The sequence below is a fragment of the Nerophis ophidion genome, linkage group LG21 (genome assembly GCF_033978795.1).
Source record: "Nerophis ophidion isolate RoL-2023_Sa linkage group LG21, RoL_Noph_v1.0, whole genome shotgun sequence".
NCBI lineage: Eukaryota > Metazoa > Chordata > Actinopteri > Syngnathiformes > Syngnathidae > Nerophis > Nerophis ophidion.
In genome coordinates this window covers 42,842,709-42,862,423 of record NC_084631.1, presented here as the reverse complement: position 1 = coordinate 42,862,423, position 19,715 = coordinate 42,842,709, and the positions used below count along the sequence as shown (strand labels likewise).

Here is a 19,715-nt window from a genome sequence, read left to right as displayed (position 1 = left end):
TCAGTTTGTTGGAGGAATCTGATTAAAAACACTTTAGCAGGTGTGTCATTCTCCAATGAATTACAAACCCCGTTTCCATATGAGTTGGGAAATTGTGTTAGATGTAAATATAAACAGAATACAATGATTTGCAAATCATTTTCAACCCATATTCAATTGAATATGCTACAAAGACAACATAGTTGATGTTCGTTTTTTTTATCTTTAGAATTAGATGCCAGCAACATGTGACAAAGAAGTTGGGAAAGGTGGCAATTGATAAAGTGGAGGAATGCTCATCAAACACTTATTTGGACCATCCCACAGGTGTGCAGGCTGATTGGGAACAGGTGGGTGCCATGATTGGGTATAAAAACAGCTTCCCAAAAAATGCTCAGTCTTTCACAAAAAAGGATGGGGCGAGGTACACCCCTTTGTCCACAACTGCGTGAACAAATACTCAAACAGTTTAAGAACAACGTTCTCAAAGTGCAATTGCAGGAAATTGAGGGATTTCAACATCTACACTCCATAATATCATCAAAAGGTTCAGAGAATCTGGAGAAATCACTCCACGTAAGCGGCATGGCCGGCCGGAAACCAACATCAAATTACCGTGACCTTCCATCCCTCAGACGGCACTGTATCAAAAACCAACATCAATCTCTAAAGGATATCTCCACATGGGCTCAGGAACACTTCAGAAAACTACTGTCACAGTTCGTCGCTACATCTGTAAGTGCAAGTTAAATAGAATAGAATAGAAAGTACTTCATTGATCCCTGGGGGAAATTCAGCTGGCTCTGAAATAGCTCTACTATGCAAAGCCAGAGCCATTTATCAACAACATCCAGAAACGCCACCGGCTTCTCTGGGCCCGAGATTGTCTAAGATGGACTGATGCAAAGTGGAAAAGTGTTCTTTGGTCTGACGAGTCCACATTTCAAATTGTTTTTGGAAATATTCGACATCGTGTCATCCGGACCAAAGGGGAAGCGAACCATCCAGACTGTTATCGACGCAAAGTTCAAAAGCCAGCATGTGTGATGGTATGGGGGTGCATTAGTGCCCAAGGCATTGGTAACTTACACATCTTGGAAGGCACCATTAATGCTGAAAGGAGCATACATGTTTTGAAACAACATATGCTGCCATCTCAGCGCCGTCTTTTTCATAGACGCCCCTGCTTATTTCAGCAAGACAATGCCAAGCCAAAAAAAAAAAAGTTTATGAGTTTGAACATCAAATATTTTGTCAATTAAATATGGGTTGAAAAATATTTGCAAATCATTGTATTCCGTTTATATTTACCTCTAACACAATTTCCCAACTCATATGGAAACGGGGTTTGTATATGATTACTATGGCTGCTCTCAGGTGAATATAAATGTATCACAGCCTCGCTACACAACTTGCATAGGAAATTCTATTTAATGACTATACTTTTTACCAACAGACTGTTGGATAATTTGCTGGTTTGCCGGATGAGATGATATTCAAGCGAGCAGCATACACTATACAGCGCTTGTTACATGCACTACATTTTTCCTGTCAAAATTGATAGAACAATACATACATTTAGTCACAAAACGCTTCATTATTTCCAGTCTTTTTTTGAAGTTCACATAAAATAATGCAACGCATCACATAAAATGACATGTCGGGCCACAGGTTTGACACCTGAGCTTGATAGCCTCAATGCATATTTTAGGGAAATAGTTAAAAAATATAGGGCTTCACGGTGGCAGAGGGGTTAGTGCGTCTGCCTCACAATACGAAGGTCCTGCAGTCTTGGGTTCAAATCCAGGCTCGGGATCTTTCTGTGTGGAGTTTGCATGTTCTCCCCGTGAATGCGTGGGTTCCCTCCGGGTACTCCGGCTTCCTCCCACTTCCAAAGACATGCACCTGGGGATAGGTTGATTGGCAACACTAAATTGGCCCTAGTGTGTGAATGTGAGTGTGAATGTTGTCTGTCTCTCTGTGTTGGCCCTGCGATGAGGTGGCGACTTGTCCAGGGTGTACCCCGCCTTCCGCCCGATTGTAGCTGAGATAGGCGCCAGCGCCCCCCGCGACCCCAAAAAGGGAATAAGCGGTAGAAAATGGATGGATGGATGGATAGTTAAAAAATAAAACCCAATGTTTTTATTCACCATAACCTTCACTTTTCATCAACATTGAAATTGCGCTTCTAAAGAACTCTTCAAGCACACACTGCTCTCATGTGCACTCAATTGCAGCGGCCGTGCAGAAACTATTAGGTTAGATAGTACTTTATTTATTCCGTCAGGAGAGTTCCTTCAGGAAAATTACAATTTTCAGCACAATCCCATTCAAGTTTAGACAAACATTACAGGGAGACAGAACAGGATCGCTGACGGGTCTGCCGGCTTGCAGCGCCCCTCACAAAAAAGATGAGATACAGGTAAACAAGGGGGGGGGGGGGGGTTAAAATAAAATAAAAAAATAAAAATCGGTCTTAGCCTGGGGCCTGGAGAGGAGGTGCAGACTGAGGCCAAGGGAAAAAACAACAACTCATAGCCATAGTACACATCCCTCTTCCATGTGTGTAAGAGGGAAACATCAAAGAACACATAGGACATTAAATACATTAAAGCAGCAGATACAAGCAGACACTTCTACATACAAGCTATGAATAAAAAGTAAAAGAAACATATCCACTGTGGTGCCCTCTGCGGTGTTCCACGCCATCGTCCGCTGGGATGGGGGGAGCATGGCCAGAGACAGGAGCAGACCCAACAAAGCAACCAAGACAGCCGACTCCATTTTCGGCCTGTGTCCAGTCCGCATGGATGAGCGAGAGTACGTCCAAGGTGACTGAGGTGTCCGACACCTGCTCACCCAGTCAAGACACCACGAAGCCTCTCCGTCCCAGCGCTCAGTGCTAGCTCCACAGTCCTGTCCCCTCATCCGCACTTCCTCCAGTCCCTCCAAACTCTGCAGTCCTGTCCCCTCATCCGCATCTCCTCCAGTCCCTCCAAACCGACTCCGGTGTGGCAGACACCCAGCAGCTGGTCTCCATGGCCAAAAGCCTCCCAGGAGGCAGATCCAGAAGTCCACAAAAAAAAGCACCACAGAGGTCACGAAAGTGGCACCCCTTGTCACACAGTCCCAAAGGGTCCCGGACCAAAAGGCAAAAAAATATAACAACACATGAAAAACAAGAGGGAAACACAAAAGGATGACACAAGAGCACAGAGCTCCTGCCTACAGCAGCCACTACAGCAGCGCCATCTTGGAAAAAAATGTCAGCATACTTAAAGTTGCGGGCACACCATGTGGTTTGGATTTTATACATTTGTATTAGTAACACTCATTCAATGATTAGTCCAAGCAACGGATGTTAATTGAAGCTTTTTTTATGCTCAGGACACATTTTTAAGCTGACTGACAATGTCTTGCTCAATGTTACAAAAATGAGCAGCTGCCTGCTCTTCTTTAATGAATAAAAAACAAAACAAGTCTGCCAATACTGATAAAAGAAGGCCAATATCGATAAATCTGAAATATCAGCGTCAATATTCAATCGATACCTAATTTAAAGGGGAACTGCACTTTTTTGGGAAAATTACAAGTGTCTTTTTGTGTCGTCCTCGCCAGTTTCGGGTCCTAAATGGCTAAATGTACCGACTTGTCAGAATACCTACTCGGACGTGTCATGTCATGCTGAGAGGCATGCTTCATGATTTACAATAAACCTACAGGGAGCAAGGAAGCGAGGAAACAGCAGACCACCCGATGATGTAAAAAACAAAACAAGCCTGCCAATACTGATAAAAGAAGGCCAATATCGATAAATCTGAAATATCAGCGTCAATATTCAATCGATACCTAATTTAAAGGGGAACTGAACTTTTTTGGGAAAATTACAAGTGTCTTTTTGTGTCGTCCTCGCCCGTTTCGGGTCCTAAATGGCCAAATGTACCGACTTGTCAGAACACCTACTCAGACGTGTCATGTCCTGCTGAGAGGCATGCTTCATGATTTACAATAAACCTACAGGGAGCAAGGAAGCGAGGAAACAGCAGACCACCCGATGATGTAAAAAACAAAACAAGTCTGCCAATACTGATAAAAGAAGGCCAATATCGATAAATCTGAAATATCAGCGTCAATATTCAATTGATACCTAATTTAAAGGGGAACTGCACTTTTTTGGGAAAATTACAAGTGTCTTTTTGTGTCGTCCTCGCCAGTTTCGGGTCCTAAATGGCTAAATGTACCGACTTGTCAGAATACCTACTCAGACGTGTCATGTCCTGCTGAGAGGCATGCTTCATGATTTACAATAAACCTACAGGGAGCAAGGAAGCGAGGAAACAGCAGACCACCCGATGATGTAAAAAACAAAACAAGTCTGCCAATACTGATAAAAGAAGGCCAATATCGATAAATCTGAAATATCAGCGTCAATACTCAATCGATACCTAATTTAAAGGGGAACTGCACTTTTTTGGGAAAATTACAAGTGTCTTTTTGTGTCGTCCTCGCCCGTTTCGGGTCCTAAATGGCCAAATGTACCGACTTGTCAGAATACCTACTCAGACGTGTCATGTCCTGCTGAGAGGCATGCTTCATGATTTACAATAAACCTACAGGGAGCAAGGAAGCGAGGAAACAGCAGACCACCCGTTGATGTAAAAAACAAAACAAGTCTGCCAATACTGATAAAAGAAGGCCAATATCGATAAATCTGAAATATCAGCGTCAATATTCAATCGATACCTAATTTAAAGGGGAACTGCACTTTTTTGGGAAAATTACAAGTGTCTTTTTGTGTCGTCCTCGCCAGTTTCGGGTCCTAAATGGCTAAATGTATGGACTTGTCAGAATACCTACTCAGACGTGTCATGTCAATCAATCAATCAATCAATGTTTACTTATATAGCCCTAAATCACTAGTGTCTCAAAGGGCTGCACAAACCACCACGACATCCTCGGTAGGCCCACATAAGGGCAAGGAAAAACTCACACCCAGTGGGACGTCGGTGACAATAATGACTATGAGAACCTTAGAGAGGAGGAAAGCAATGGATGTCGAGCGGGTCTAACATGATACTGTGAAAGTTCAATCCAAAATGGATCCAACACAGTCCTGGTGAGAGGCATGCTTCATGATTTACAATAAACCTACAGGGAGCAAGGAAGCGAGGAAACAGCAGACCACCCGATGATGTAAACATTGGGACACACAGAAGTGATCACGGCGCCGCTATAAATAGTTTGTCTGTGTTAGAGCTTATAATAACAATTTCACTAATACGTGGTTGATATTCAAGTCACCAAATTAAATGGAGTATTGTTGGTGCTTTTTTATAGGTTATTTATTGGATTTTATGGGTGAAATAGAGGAATCCCTAGGTAAGCAGACTTTTATTTACGTTTATTTATATGTTAGAATGCATTTAAAAATCCATCCGTTCTAATGTACTTCATAATGATTGTGAATGATGGCCAACATTAAAAAAGTGCAGTTTTCCTTTAAATAGCCCCTGATCTGGAGGACCCCGTTGAAATATGCATTTAAACAAAGTTTTTTGGACGTTGTCAGGTGAAACCTGAATGGAAGTATAAATGTTATTTTATCGTCACACTCTTTAGTCTATGTTAAAGTGACATGTATAAACTTGTTAGCAGAAAGCCAACACAGGTGTCCAAACAGAAGCCTGTTTAAATTGACAGTAGTAGCAAAAGTCAGGTTCGGATGCTAGTAAGAGTTAGCAGGCGCAACTGGAAAAACAGTTTTTTTTTTTTAAGTATTACGATTATTGTTTATGTGGTGTAAATGTGTTATTAGTTTTAGATGCCACAGTGAAGTTGTAAAATCCAGCATGGCACACTATTTTGAACATGGGGGACCAAACGTTTTCCATAAAGCGCCGCATACTGAAATGTCTGAATCCATTTTGTTAAAAAAAAAAAAAAAAAAAGCATGAAAGATTCTTTGTATTAGGGCTGGGCGATATGGACTTTTTTTAATATCTCGATATTTTTAGGCCATATGGCGATAAACGACATATGTCTCGATATTTTGCCTTCGACTTGAATGAACACTTGATGCATATAATCACAGCAGTATGATGATTCTATGTGTCTCCATTTAAACATTCTTCTTCATACTGCATTTATATATGCTACTTTTAAACTTTCATGCAGAGAACGAAATCAAAACTAAGTCAATTGACCAAAACTGTATTTATTAAAAAAGTATTAGCTGGTGAATTTTCAAATGATGCTAGACATTAGCAATAATGTTACTTCTGGTAGCAACGCTTGTGCCCCACACTTGACAAATTAAAGTTGTCTATTCGACATATTCCCACCTGAAGCCGAACCACCGCCTGGCGATGGACCCCCTGCTGTTTTTCTTGGGCATTAATTCTTCCTTCATTTGTATCCAGATTCGCAACTTCTTTCTCTCGTATTACCACTCGGACAGCTTCGCTAGCATCACAGCTAACTTTACCCATGCTGATACCTCTCTGCTCGGGGAGAGTGTGTGACGTTGTAAGAAGGTGCGCTTGTTTTAAGTCTCTGTGAGAAGGAGAGACAAGAAAGAGGGAAAGACTCATGCAGTTTAATGCCCGCAGCTAAAAACAACTGCGTGAGAACGTATACTCAAATATCTCCTTATAGTCATTTTCTATATCGCACAGAGACAAACCTGCGATATATCGATATATCGCCCAGCCCCAATATATATATATTAGGGCTGGGCAACGATTAAAAATTTTAATCGAAGTTAATCGCACTATTTCTCCGATTAATCGCGATTAACTGCATTGTATACGCAAAGCCCAATAATGAATTCAAAAGTAGTGTGTAGTGCACCTTTATTGGAATATTCTCCCACATGAACAAAAGCGCCAAAACATTTGTTGTGCAAACACAATTTAAATCAGTCCTTGTTAAACAGTAGCAGTTAAATAGCATATTTTATGAAAATCAACTCAAAAAATGTAAATACAAACATTTAAGCTTATTGCCACTGCCAGGGTATTTAAGTTATCCTGTTTGTTATGGAAAATAAATATAATCTACATACAAATCTCTGAGCCACAATCATAACATCTGAACAGGCAATTTCTGAGGTAACAGCAGAAACATTTTTTTTATCAGGGTCTTATGTTTAAAAAAACTATATAATAGGTAGTGGGCTGTTTTAGGGAATTTTTGATCAAATTATCCGTAGTAGCAATATTAATAATGTTGTGTTTATTCTGCGTAGTGCACTTCAAATAATTAAGACCATATCTAGGAATTGATGTGATGGGAATTTTCCGATTGTTTGCTTGGTGCTTTGATAAACTGAACGCATATACATGGTACTATATTGTGATGTTATTACTAACTTATAATAATAATAATAATTCACCCCTATACAATATCATGCCCTAATACCCTACGGTGCAATACTACCCTTCGAGTGCAATACGTCCGTCACTGATTGTTATTTATTACTTCGGTACTCCTGTCTTACTCTGTATATTGTACAGTATTTGTATTTTGTACTTCTATAGTGTTTTGTATATTGTACAGAATTGCTTATTATTTTTATTGGATAGTAGTCTGTTTATTTCAATTGTTAGTTTTTCCTTTATTACCTCTTATGTAATTTATTTCACCCCATATTTGTTCCCACTACCGCACCTTAAGTTGGAGTCTTTAATCTCGCTATATGCAAATATAATGACAATAAAGTTCATTCTATTCTATTCTATTCTTATGAGCCTGGGGAAAAAAAGAACTACCCTACCCAGCATGCAACAGGAGTGACGAGCATGCGCGGTAGCCCGGTATAGGTTGTGTCGCCATGACGGCATCTTGTATGTTGTGATATGCACGCTCTGAAAGCAAACGTTAAGAACTCAGCCAACACTCCTGGTCTGCATTATTCATAAATAGACAGACAACACATATACTCCGCTGCTTCACAGGCCGCTGGATGTAGCTGGCAAAGTATTCCCATGCTAGCTAGCCGGTCTAGCAAGCACGCCTCATTCAGTCCAAAACGGCCCGATCTATCCACATCCAGAATTGTCTGGCGGTCGTAAGTGATCCCGGAGTGACCACGCTGTAAGCCAGCCATGACATTTTGCCAAATGTTCCATCTTTACCAAGAGCCCCTCGACGCCGAAGTACATCCGGGAGATGCCATCTTGTTAAGAAAAGGCGTTAACAAAATAAAAGCATGTAAACAACATACGCAAATGTGCGATAAAATAATTGTCGGCGTTAATAGATTGATGAGTTAACTCGTAATTAACGCATTAATTTGCCCACCCCTAATATATATACATTTAATGACACAACTTTGTATGCACTCTTTGTTACAGGTGACAGTGTGTTGTTAGTTTTTAGTAACATTTTGCTTTTTCTCCTTACATTTTTACTGTTGTGTTTTTTGCCCGTTTTCATTTCCACAATATGCTGTGGGCCAACAATACTGGTGGCAAATGGACACCCCCTGATTAAGAAACTCATTGGAAACTTGGACCATTCACAGGCAGGGTCCCACCCAGTGAGCTGGCCTATCGCACTCGAGTCCTGGGTCAGCTGCTGGCTTGGCTTCTGGACGGATACGTGGTCCACCTGGTGCGGGCCTGTTTCTACGTCACAGAGAGCATGGGGCAAAAGTACGCCCTGAAGTTCTACAGGCATGATGTCTGGGCCAAACTGCAGGACCTGGCCTTCAGGTGCGCACCTTAAACACACACAGGGAGCATTGTGGATGTCCCGCTCATAATGAGGGATTGCAGAAGTCATGTTTCCAAGGGCCAGATGGTGGAGTTAACTCCTGCTCAGGTGGCATCGCTGCCTAAAAGCACCGTGGTCTCCCACCTTCGCTTCATCCCAAAGGCGGATAGCATGAGGCCCATCACTCGACTTCTGAGAGCAGACGCCAAGACCAGGGTACCAGCATTCCTAATGTCCCATGCAGGGTGTTCAAATATGTTGATATTTGTTCTAGTTCTTCCAAGGGCACGTGCGTGATTTGAGGGATGTACTGCGGTTTTGCGTGCGCTCCAGTCCATCCCTGCTGGGATCCACAGTTTGGGGGTTAACCGACATCCATAAGGTGTTGTCTTCTCTTGCTGCAGCCCAGAAGAAGAAGCCACACCCCCTCTTCTTTATTAAGGTTAGTATAATCTTTGGTTATTTATTCATCTAGGACAGGGGTGCCCATTACGTCGATCGCGAGCTACCAGTCGACCGCGGGGGGTGTGTCAGTCGATCTCGAGCCAGGCTTTTAAAAAAAATAGACCTAAAAATGAGTGATCATCAATCTTCACCAAGACGTCACTTAAATGACATTCACGGTACCGGAGGGTCTTTTGAGATGACGCTGGCTGCTGCAAGATCATTATTATGAAAATATGACCGAGAGGAAGGCGAGAAACACTTTTTATTTCAACAGACTCTCGCGCCGTACCTTCCGTCAAAACTCTAAAGGCCGACTGCACATTTCCTATCTTCACAATAAAAGCCCTGCTTCATGCTGCCTGCGCTAACTAAATACAGAGTCTCGGAAAACTGGCGTGCACAAGCGATCCCTCAGAAAGCTGGCGTGCACATCAGTTGTGCACGCCAGCTTTCTGAGACTCTTATTTTGTTAGCGCAGGCAGCATGAAGCAGGGCTTTTATTGTGAAGATAGGAAATGTGCAGTCGGCCTTTAGAGTTTTGACGGAAGGTACGGCGCGAAAGTCTGTTGAAATAAAAAGTGTTTCTCGCCTTCCTCTCTGTCATTTTTTCATAATAATGAACTGGCAGCAGCCAGCGTCATCTCACAAGACCCTCGGGTGCCGTGAATGTCAATCAAGCAAGCTACAGAATTTGCCGCCAATGTTTTTCTTGTAAAGTGTATGGAAGCTGGATGAATTAGATGCCAAAAACCAACCACTTTCATGTGGTATTGTACAGAAAGGACAACTTTTTTTCTCCTCCATTTGAAAATGTGGGCGTTATCATCATTACTGTCTGATTCCAATCAATGCAAGTCATCAGAATCAGGTAATACACCAACTTATATTCTTGTCTTGGTGAAAGAAAGACATCTATATGTGTTACACATGCTTGTATTATCATTAAACACATTTAACTTGTTTACAAAAATGTCTCTTTCATAAATAAATAAATATAAATGATATATATAAATGAGGTAGATCCCCTCGAGTTGGTCAATTGAAAAGTAGCTCGCCTGCAGAAAAAGTGTGGGCACCCCTGGTCTAAACGTTAGCTGCTTTGTTATCAGTACCCTTGTGTTTTAACGGCTACTGTGTGCTAGAAGAAATACAGAACAGCTCCTGTGTTTGTAGCTGATGGTTAGTAGGCAGAGCTCCAGACTTTATTTTATGATGTGTAGCCAAGCCTGGCTGGCTCAACTCTCTACGGGTGAGACAGAAGTGGTGTCATGTCCAGGAAGAAGGAGGGTTTTTTTGGTTATAAAGACACTAAAAACGCTGCTGACTGAAAAGAAAGTAGAAGTGTTGGGGGTCAATTGTGACTGACTTTCTGTTTTCTAACTTTCAGGTGGATGTCAGCGGAGCGTACGAAAGTCTGCCTCATGCCAAACTTCTCGATGTGATTGGCCAAGTGCTGTCAACCATCCAAGACCAGCCCTTTTCCATTCGCAGCTATGCCAAGGTCTGGGCGGACCTTCACGAGGGCCTGAAGAAGTCCTTTGTACGACAGGTACCATCACGCAGTGCCCACGGGCTTTAAGATACACTCGTAATCTTTCTCTTTTCCTCTTGGAGGACAACATGGGTGCCACCAACATGAAGAGCTTTGTGTCAGCGCTGCAGAGAAGCTATAAAGTTCATCATGCCATACTGGTGGAGCAGGTTTGTGTGCCGCGTCCTCTAACCCTCCTTTATCGCGGTTATTTGGTGGATTTTATGCCTCGTATGAATTATTAATCATAGTCAATCAATCAATCAATGTTTATTTATATAGCCCTGAATCACAAGTGTCTCAAAGGGCTGCACAACGAGATCCGCGGTACAGAGCCCACATACTGTGAGGGCAAGGAGAAACTCAGCATATCGATGTGAATGACTATGAGAAACCTTGGAGAGGACTGCATATGTGGGCAACCGCCCATTCCCCTAACATAATAGTGTGAGAGTCCAGTCCATAGTGGATCTAGCATAATATTGTGAGAGTCCAGTCCATAGTGGATCTAACATAATAGTGAGAGTCCAGTCCATAGTGGATCTAACATAATAATGAGAGTCCAGTCCATAGTGGATCTAACATAATAATGAGAGATTCCAGTCCATAGTGGATCTAACATAATAGTGTAAGAGTCCAGTCCATAGTGGATCTAGCATAATATTGTGAGAGTCCAGTCCATAGTGGATCTAACATAATAGTGTGAGTCCAGTCCATAGTGGATCTAACATAATAGTGTGAGAGTCCAGTCCATAGTGGATCTAACATAATAATGAGAGTCCAGTCCATAGTGGATCTAACATAATAGTGTGAGAGTCCAGTCCATAGTGGATCTAACATAATAGTGTGAGTCCAGTCCATAGTGGATCTAACATAATAGTGTGAGAGTCCAGTCCATAGTGGATCTAACATAATAGTGTGAGTCCGGTCCATAGTGGATCTAACATAATAGTGTGAGAGTCCAGTCCATAGTGGATCTAACATAATAGTGTGAGAGTCCAGTCCATAGTGGATCTAACATAATAATGAGAGAGTCCAGTCCATAGTGGATCTAACATAATAGTGTGAGAGTCCAGTCCATAGTGGATCTAACATAATAGTGTGAGAGTCCAGTCCATAGTGGATGTAGCATAATATTGTGAGAGTCCAGTCCATAGTGGATCTAACATAATAGTGTGAGTCCAGTCCATAGTGGATCTAACATAATAATGAGAGATTCCAGTCCATAGTGAATCCAACATAATAGTGAGAGTCCAGTCCATAGTGGATCTAACATTATAATGAGAGATTCCAGTCCATAGTGGATCTAACATAATAGTGTGAGAGTCCAGTCCATAGTGGATCTAGCATAATATTGTGAGAGTCCAGTCCATAGTGGATCTAACATAATAGTGTGAGTCCAGTCCATAGTGGATCTAACACAATAATGAGAGATTCCAGTCCATAGTGGATCCAACATAATAGTGAGAGTCCAGTCCATAGTGGATCTAACATTATAATGAGAGATTCCAGTCCATAGTGGATCTAACATAATAGTGTGAGAGTCCAGTCCATAGTGGATCTAGCATAATATTGTGAGAGTCCAGTCCATAGTGGACCTGTATAGGCGTAATATGATCAAACTTTCTTGTACTTGTCAAAAGTCTAGCAGCCGCATTTTGTACCAACTGTAATCTTTTAATGCTAGACATGGGGAGACCCGAAAATAATACTTAAGAGGAATCGAGACGAGACGTAACAAACGCATGGGTAATGATCTCGGCATCGTTAGTGGACAAAATGGAGCAAATTTTAGTGATATTACGGAGATGAAAGAAGGCCGTTTTAGAAATGCTTTTAATGTGTGACTTAGGGTAGTCCCGATCCGATCCAAATATCTGATCGGCTTCCGATATTTGCCCAAAAATGCGTATCAGCAAGGCATTGGAAAATGCCGATCCAGATCCAGTTAAAAAAATTCCAGTACGTGTTTTCCAACGCACCGATTTAAACAATACATTTCACTCTTCTGCTGCTCCCTACGCTCCGTTCCACTTTTTCCAGCACACCTTCAACACATCCACAGGTCTGTGTTCTAATTAAGACGGCCGTGTGAATTAAAAGTTACGGTAAAAATGTCAGCTGTGTTGGATTATTTTACCATACAAAACAAAAAAGATGAAGAGGTGGAGTGTAAAACCTGCCACAATAAAGTCTAGCATGGTAGTAAAGTTGTAAGACATTTTAATGACTCTTCAGAGTGAGAGGATTTTTAGCACTCATCATTGATGAACACAGGAGCAGGCTGACACCTGAGCATCTTTAAGTGCTCGTCTTCGTTAGAAAGAATCTCCCCATTATGCTTGGACTTCAATTGTTTCTGCATCCAGTGGCCCCCAGGTAAATTGAGTTTGAGACCCCTGGTCTACACCATCTAACTAATCTTTTAAACAATTTAAAACAACAACATTTTAGACATAAAACAACACCCAAATAGTCACATAAATAGGATTAGCTAATACCGCCAGAAACCCAATACGACTCCAAAAATTACGAGAGAGAATTAAGTGAAAAAAGTACCCAAGTCCTGAGTAACTAATGAGTAAGTGTTTTCTACGGTACTTGCTCTCCAACCATACTTTGTGTGTGTGTTGAGAGACAGTGACACCCTACTACAGCATGTACTACAAAAAACTAACATTTTACAGTCACTTATGTCGTTACAACAGGCTAATTTTAGCGTAACGTTAGCTAAAACATAAACTACATCTACAAGTTAGCGTTTTCTCTGGTTGGAATTTTAATTATTTTGGGTTGAAATGTGAACACTGACACACATGACCATAGAAATGTTCTTTTTCATACTTATTAAGTAAATATTGACCATCATGTCACTTTTTACAGTGTGCAGTTTGAGTACAGTCATGTGACTGCCAGGCTCCGTTGGATTGGTCAAAGGTCACCAATGCTGAGGTTGGATTGGTGAAAGAGAGTCATGTGACACAAGTCCCTAACGAGACCACACGTCTTTGCAAGCAGATTATAAATAAATGTAATGATATAAATCAACGCAGCGATCGGAATGAAACTTAGTGTAACAAAGTCAAAGTAGTGTTTCTTCTTCACAAAATGACTCATTTAACAGTAAAGAGTATGTTGCATGGTGCATGGGAGTTTGCCCAACCAGTCTACATGTGCTTTGTGGACTTGGAGAAGGCATTGGACCGTGTCCCTCGGGAAGTCCTGTGGGGAGTGCTCAGAGAGTATGGGGTACCGGACTGTCTTATTGTGGCAGTCCGTTCCCTGTATGATCAGTGCCAGAGCTTGGTCCGCATTGCCGGCAGTAAGTCGAACACATTTCCAGTGAGGGTTGGACTCCGCCAAGGCTGTCCTTTGTCACCCATTCTGTTCATAACTTTTATGGACAGAATTTCTAGGCGCAGTCAAGGCGTTACGGTTTCGTGACCGCAGGATTAGGTCTCTGCTTTTTGCAGATGATGTGGTCCTGACGGCTTCATCTGACCGGGATCTTCAGCTCTCACTGGATCGGTTCGCAGCCGAGTGTGAAGCGACCGGAATGAGAATCAGCACCTCCAAGTCCGAGTCCATGGTTCTCGCCCGGAAAAGGGTGGAGTGCCATCTACGGGTTGGAGAAGAGACCCTGCCCCAAGTGGAGGAGTTCAAGTACCTAGGAGTCTTGTTCACGAGTGGGGGAAGAGTGGATTTTGAGATCGACAGGCGGATCGGTGCGGCGTCTTCAGTAATGCGGACGCTGTATCGATCCGTTGTGCTGAAGAAGGAGCTGAGCCGGAAGGCAAAGCTCTCAATTTACCGGTCGATCTACGTTCCCATCCTCACCTATGGTCATGAGCTTTGGGTCATGACCGAAAGGATAAGATCACGGGTACAAGCGGCCCAAATGAGTTTCCAGGTCTCTCCCTTAGAGATAGGGTGAGAAGCTCTGCCATCCGGGAGGAACTCAAAGTAAAGCCGCTGCTCCTTCACATCGAGAGGAGCCAGATGAGGTGGTTCGGGCATCTGGTCAGGATGCCACCCGAACGCCTCCCTAGAGAGGTGTTTAGGGCACGTCCAGCTGGTAGGAGGACACAGGGAAGACCCAGGACACGTTGGGAAGACTATATCTCCCGGCTGGCCTGGGAACGTCTCGGGATCCCCCGGGAAGAGCTAGACGAAGTGGCTGGGGAGAGGGAAGTCTGGGCTTCCCTGCTTAGGTTGCTACCCCCGCGACCCGACCTCGGATAAGCGGAAGAAGATGGATGGATGAATGGATGGAGTATGTTGCAATATAGCTACTTGAACAAAGTTACTCCAGCGAATTTAATGGAGTAAATGTATCAAGTTAGTCATTGTAATGCTTGAACATGTTGAATTTATACCAACCATACTTAGAACATGCTTTAAAAAATGTAATGTGTGGAGGGACGACTGTATGAACTAATTCTGTTCCTTCTTTCAGAAGCTTTCCTCAGATATAGATGGAAAAGAAGAGCTGGAGTTCTTCAAGCAAATGTTGACTGGCAGTGTTGTACGCTTCGGGAAGAAGTAAGGTTGCAGTATTATTCTCAGCGTGAATCTGCCTAACTTAATTTGGACTTTCTTGGTTCCAGAACATACCGTCAGTGTCGCGGGATTCCTCAGGGCTCTTCTGTGTCCAGTCTGCTGTGCTGTCTGTGCTACGGTCACATGGAGAAGGGCCTGTTCCAAGGCAGTGAGAGACTCAAAGGGTACTGCTGGGCTTTCTGCAGACGTGATAATAGCCTCTCAGCAGCAGAGGGCAGCGTTTTGGAGCTAAATGTTGGTATTTTTCCCTGCCCAGACGGCTGATGAGACTAGTGGATGATTTCCTTCTGATCACGCCTGACCTCCGTGAGGCACACAACTTTCTCAGGTATGGCTGCCATGCCTTTTTAGCGCGAATGTCGCTTTAAAGTGAGGCGGTCTGTGCAGGCTCTTGCTGGCCGGCGTCCCCCAGTACGGGCTGGTCATCAACCCGCAGAAGGTGCTGGTCAACTTTCCCTCGGTTTCCCTGGCCAACGTCCGCACCCTGCCCTCCCACAGCCTCTTTCCCTGGTGCGGCCTGCTGCTGGACCCACACTCGCTCAGCGTCCACAATGATTACTCCAGGTGACGAGGCCTTTCGTGCGCTGTAAATAATATCTTCAGCTTTGTCTTTGTCCTTTTGCTTTATGGTCGCTTGTAAATTAAGGAGAAACTCTTCCTGCCCTTTGCACCTACTTATAAACGTGGTAAGACACAACCCAATACCTCTTTCATTGTCTTTGTGGCAGGTACGCCGGCCTATCTCTGCGCTACAGCCTCACTTTGGGCTCCTTCCACTCAGCCGGAGAGCAAATGAGGAGGAAGCTGATGGTGGTCCTCAGACTCAAGTGCCATGCCCTGTTCTTGGACGTGGAGGTCAGGGAGGCAAACTGGCCAGTTTCCTTGTGCCTTTACGAGGCAGTTAAATGCATTCCTTTTTCACTGGCGTTAGCGTGGGTTTTGAAGAAGGAAATGAATCACTTTGTTGGAGTGATGATCAGAAACTGTACACAAATGTCAGATGTCTTACTGCAGCTAGCACACTTTCTAAATTGTAGATGTGATCATTGTCCTTATTAACTGTCAAAAGCATGAATGGAGACACCTTTATGTATTTTGCTTAAATGACATGTTTTCCTTGCAGATCAATTCCCTGCAGGCAGTCTACAAGAACATCTACAAGTTGGTGCTGCTCCATGCATTCAGGTAAAGACCTCATTTTCAACTACATTACAGTGCTTCTCAAACTTGTAGCACCTCAGAAAACACTTGACTTTCAAAGTACCACCATATCAGCCAACATTAAAATACAGTAGCGTATTTAACAAGTATATTTAATATTGTTGGCCAATGTAACATTACACACAATTGGAACAGTAAGACTGTTCTGAATGAAGGGATTTATTTCTATTGATACATTTATATAGTTCATTATTAGTTTTAAAGTGTTCCCAAGCCATTTTGCAGTTCACTAACTGCGGTCTACGTGCATGGCGGATTTAAAAGAACCTTTGAGTGCATTGATTTGAGTACCCTTCAGTACCCATGATAAAATGACATTGGTTTTTAGAGGTTTTATAAAGTGTTTATAAGTGTGTGTGGAGGGTTTATAAAGAAGTTAAATCAGTGCTTCTCAATTATTTTCTGTCACACACACCCCAGGAAGAAGAACATCAATCAATCAATGTTTACTTATATATTGCCCTAAATCACAAGTGTCTCAAAGGGCTGCACAAGCCACAACGACATCCTCGGCTCAGATCCCACAGGAAGAACATCATTTGCGTCCCTAACTTTCCACCGCAACTATAAATGGTATAATTCCATCGGTGGGAGCTGTGAATGGTTGACCAAGTGCTTATTTTCCACCGTAATTTGCAGATACATTTTTTTAGGTTCCTGCAGTGTGAGTTCCTGGATTTTTTCTTCGCATTCTGTCTCTCGCGGTTGGGGTGTACCTATGATGGGGGTTGCAGACCTCTGTCGTCATTTTGGGTGGGAGGGCTTGCACAATCGGTGGCTGACTAGATGCTTTTTTGCCCCACTGTATAAAGCCTTTTAAAAAATATATTTTAAAAGACAATAACTATATTCCATTTATATCTCTTGACCTGAAAATCAACCAAGTGTTAGCGATATTGGTATTATAAGCAATAACACAGTGGAACTACTTTTATTGGTGCCGTGAACACAGAGCAACACCTAGCTCGTGCTGCTATATTGACACATAAAGCTGCTGCCTCGCCTCTTGAGTTGTTAATTTTAATTAATAAATCATGTTTCTCACCTGGATAGAAGGCTGGGACATAAACTGAGAAGCTGGTCAACTTTGACATCCAACTTATACCCAAATATGGCGAGAAAGACACCAAAATATGATTACTTGCACCCCCCCTTTAAGACTTTGTGGGGATTGTGATTATTCTTCATCTAAACCTACTCAGTGGCCTAGTGGTTAGAGTGTACGCCCTGTGTTTGGTAGGTTGTGAGTTCAAACCCCTGCCGAGTCATACCAAAGGCTATAAGAATGGGACCCATTACCTCCATGCTTGGCACTCAGCATCAAGGGTTGGGATTGGGGGTTAAATCACCAAAAACGATTCCCGGGCGTGGCACCGCTGCTGCCCACAGCTCCCCTCACCTCCCAGTGGGTGAACAAGGGAATGGGTCAAATGCAGAGGACACATTTCACCACACCTAGTGTGTGTGTGACAATCATAGGTACTTTAACTTTTTTAACAGGAAGATATAAACATCCCATGAGTCGTCATCCCAGGGAGAGCAGACATTGTACAGTAAGCGATTGTTTTGTGTTTGTAGTTTGTGTTTTTTGTTTAACACTTGGCAACACCGCAACTTGCTGGATATCCATTGCTTTCGGTCCCCTAGAAGGAGGGGGTTGCCCACATTTGAGGTCCTCTCCAAGGTTTCTCATAGTCAGCATTGTCACTGGCGTCCCACTGGATGTGAATTCTCCCTGCCCACTGGGTGTGAGTTTTCCTTGCCCTTTTGTGGGTTCTTCCGAGGATGTCGTAGTGGTAGTGGTTTGTACAGTCCTTTGAGACATTTGTGATTTAGGGCTATATAAATAAACATTGATTGATTGATTGATTGATAATTTGTACATACAATTGTTATAAGTACACCTCTGCATAACACTGTATCCCTATCAACATACAACTAAAACAACACGCAGGTGTTTCCTTGTCTCCCACCATAGTCACAGTGAAGCCAAGCATTTTGTCATCTTCCCCAAGGGCCCCGGCGTATATTTATCAAAAATATACCGAAATGTACCAACCAGGGGAATGAAACCTTCACGATAGTCAAGGCAACACTATACTATTAACATAAAATATGCATAATAAAATAAATTGAACAAATAATAAAAAATTAAGTATAAATGATGAATACATTTAAATGAACAAAACAGTTTTTTTGTTGCCCAATAAAATTGCAAATATTTCAATATGGTATGAATAATTATTTTAATGTTTAATTTCTATTATTGTTAAAGTTCAGGTTCAAGTAGCAATGATTGTCACACACACACTAGGTGCGGAAATTTTCTTTTCTGCATTTGACCCATCACGCCCTAGGAGGTGAGAGGAGCAGTGAGCAGCAGCGGTTGCCGCGCCCAGGAATCATTATTGGTGATTTGGGACGGCGTGGCGCATCGGGAGAGTGGCCGTGCGCAACTCAAGGGTCCCTGGTTCAATCCCCACCCAGTACCAACCTCATCACGTCCGTTGTGTCCTTGAGCAAGACACTTCACCCTTGCTCCTGATGGGTGCTGGTTAGTGCCTTGCATGGCAGCTCCCTCCATCAGTGTGTGAATGTGGAAGTAGTGTCAAAGCGCTTTGAATACCTTGAAGGTAGAAAATCGCTATACAAGTACAACCCATTTATCATTTATTTATTTTTTAACCCCCAATTCCAAGCCTTGATGCTGAGTGCCAAGCAGGGAGGTGATTGCTCCCATTTTTATAGTCTTTGGTATGACTCGGCCGGGGTTTGAACTCACAACCTACTCATCTCAGGGCGGACACGCTAACCATGATATGTAAATACAGTAATTGAATGGATTCTGTACAATGATCTCAAACCATTTCCTGCAGCGTGAAGTCTCTTAAAAGATGTGTTGAATCCAATGCACAGCATAGGCCTACTCAGTGGCCTAGTGGTTAGAGCAGGGGTGCCCATTACGTCGATCGCGAGCTACCAGTCGACCTCGGGGGTTGTGTCAGTCGATCTCCAGCCAGGCTTTTAAAAAAAATAGACCTAAAAATGAGTGATCATCAATCTTCATCAAGACGTCACTTAAATGACATTCACGGTACCGGAGGGTCTTGTGAGATGACGCTGGCTGCTGCAAGATCATTATTATGAAAATATGACCGAGAGGAAGGCGAGAAATTTTTTTTATTTCAACAGACTCTCGCGCCGTACCTTCCGTCAAAACTCTAAAGGCCGACTGCACATTTCCTATCTTCACAATAAAAGC

General features: G+C 42.8%; 1 protein-coding gene across 4 annotated transcripts in view; it reads left to right on the top strand.

Annotated features, from left to right (window-relative positions):
• The window catches only part of tert (telomerase reverse transcriptase), a 38,868-nt gene that overhangs the window by 8,661 nt on the left and 10,492 nt on the right, over window positions 1-19,715 (top strand). For 3 of the 4 annotated variants that reach the window (XM_061882648.1, XM_061882646.1, XM_061882647.1), the window contains exons 3-13: window positions 8,504-8,693; window positions 8,757-8,910; window positions 8,969-9,136; window positions 10,529-10,690; window positions 10,756-10,842; window positions 15,129-15,214; window positions 15,280-15,396; window positions 15,489-15,560; window positions 15,620-15,796; window positions 15,961-16,087; window positions 16,356-16,417. In XM_061882648.1, the coding sequence (XP_061738632.1) occupies window positions 8,504-8,693; window positions 8,757-8,910; window positions 8,969-9,136; window positions 10,529-10,690; window positions 10,756-10,842; window positions 15,129-15,214; window positions 15,280-15,396; window positions 15,489-15,560; window positions 15,620-15,796; window positions 15,961-16,087; window positions 16,356-16,417 (1,402 nt within the window). The remainder of the gene's footprint in view (window positions 1-8,503; window positions 8,694-8,756; window positions 8,911-8,968; window positions 9,137-10,528; window positions 10,691-10,755; window positions 10,843-15,128; window positions 15,215-15,279; window positions 15,397-15,488; window positions 15,561-15,619; window positions 15,797-15,960; window positions 16,088-16,355; window positions 16,418-19,715) is intronic. The other variant, XM_061882649.1, reaches the window with a different exon arrangement.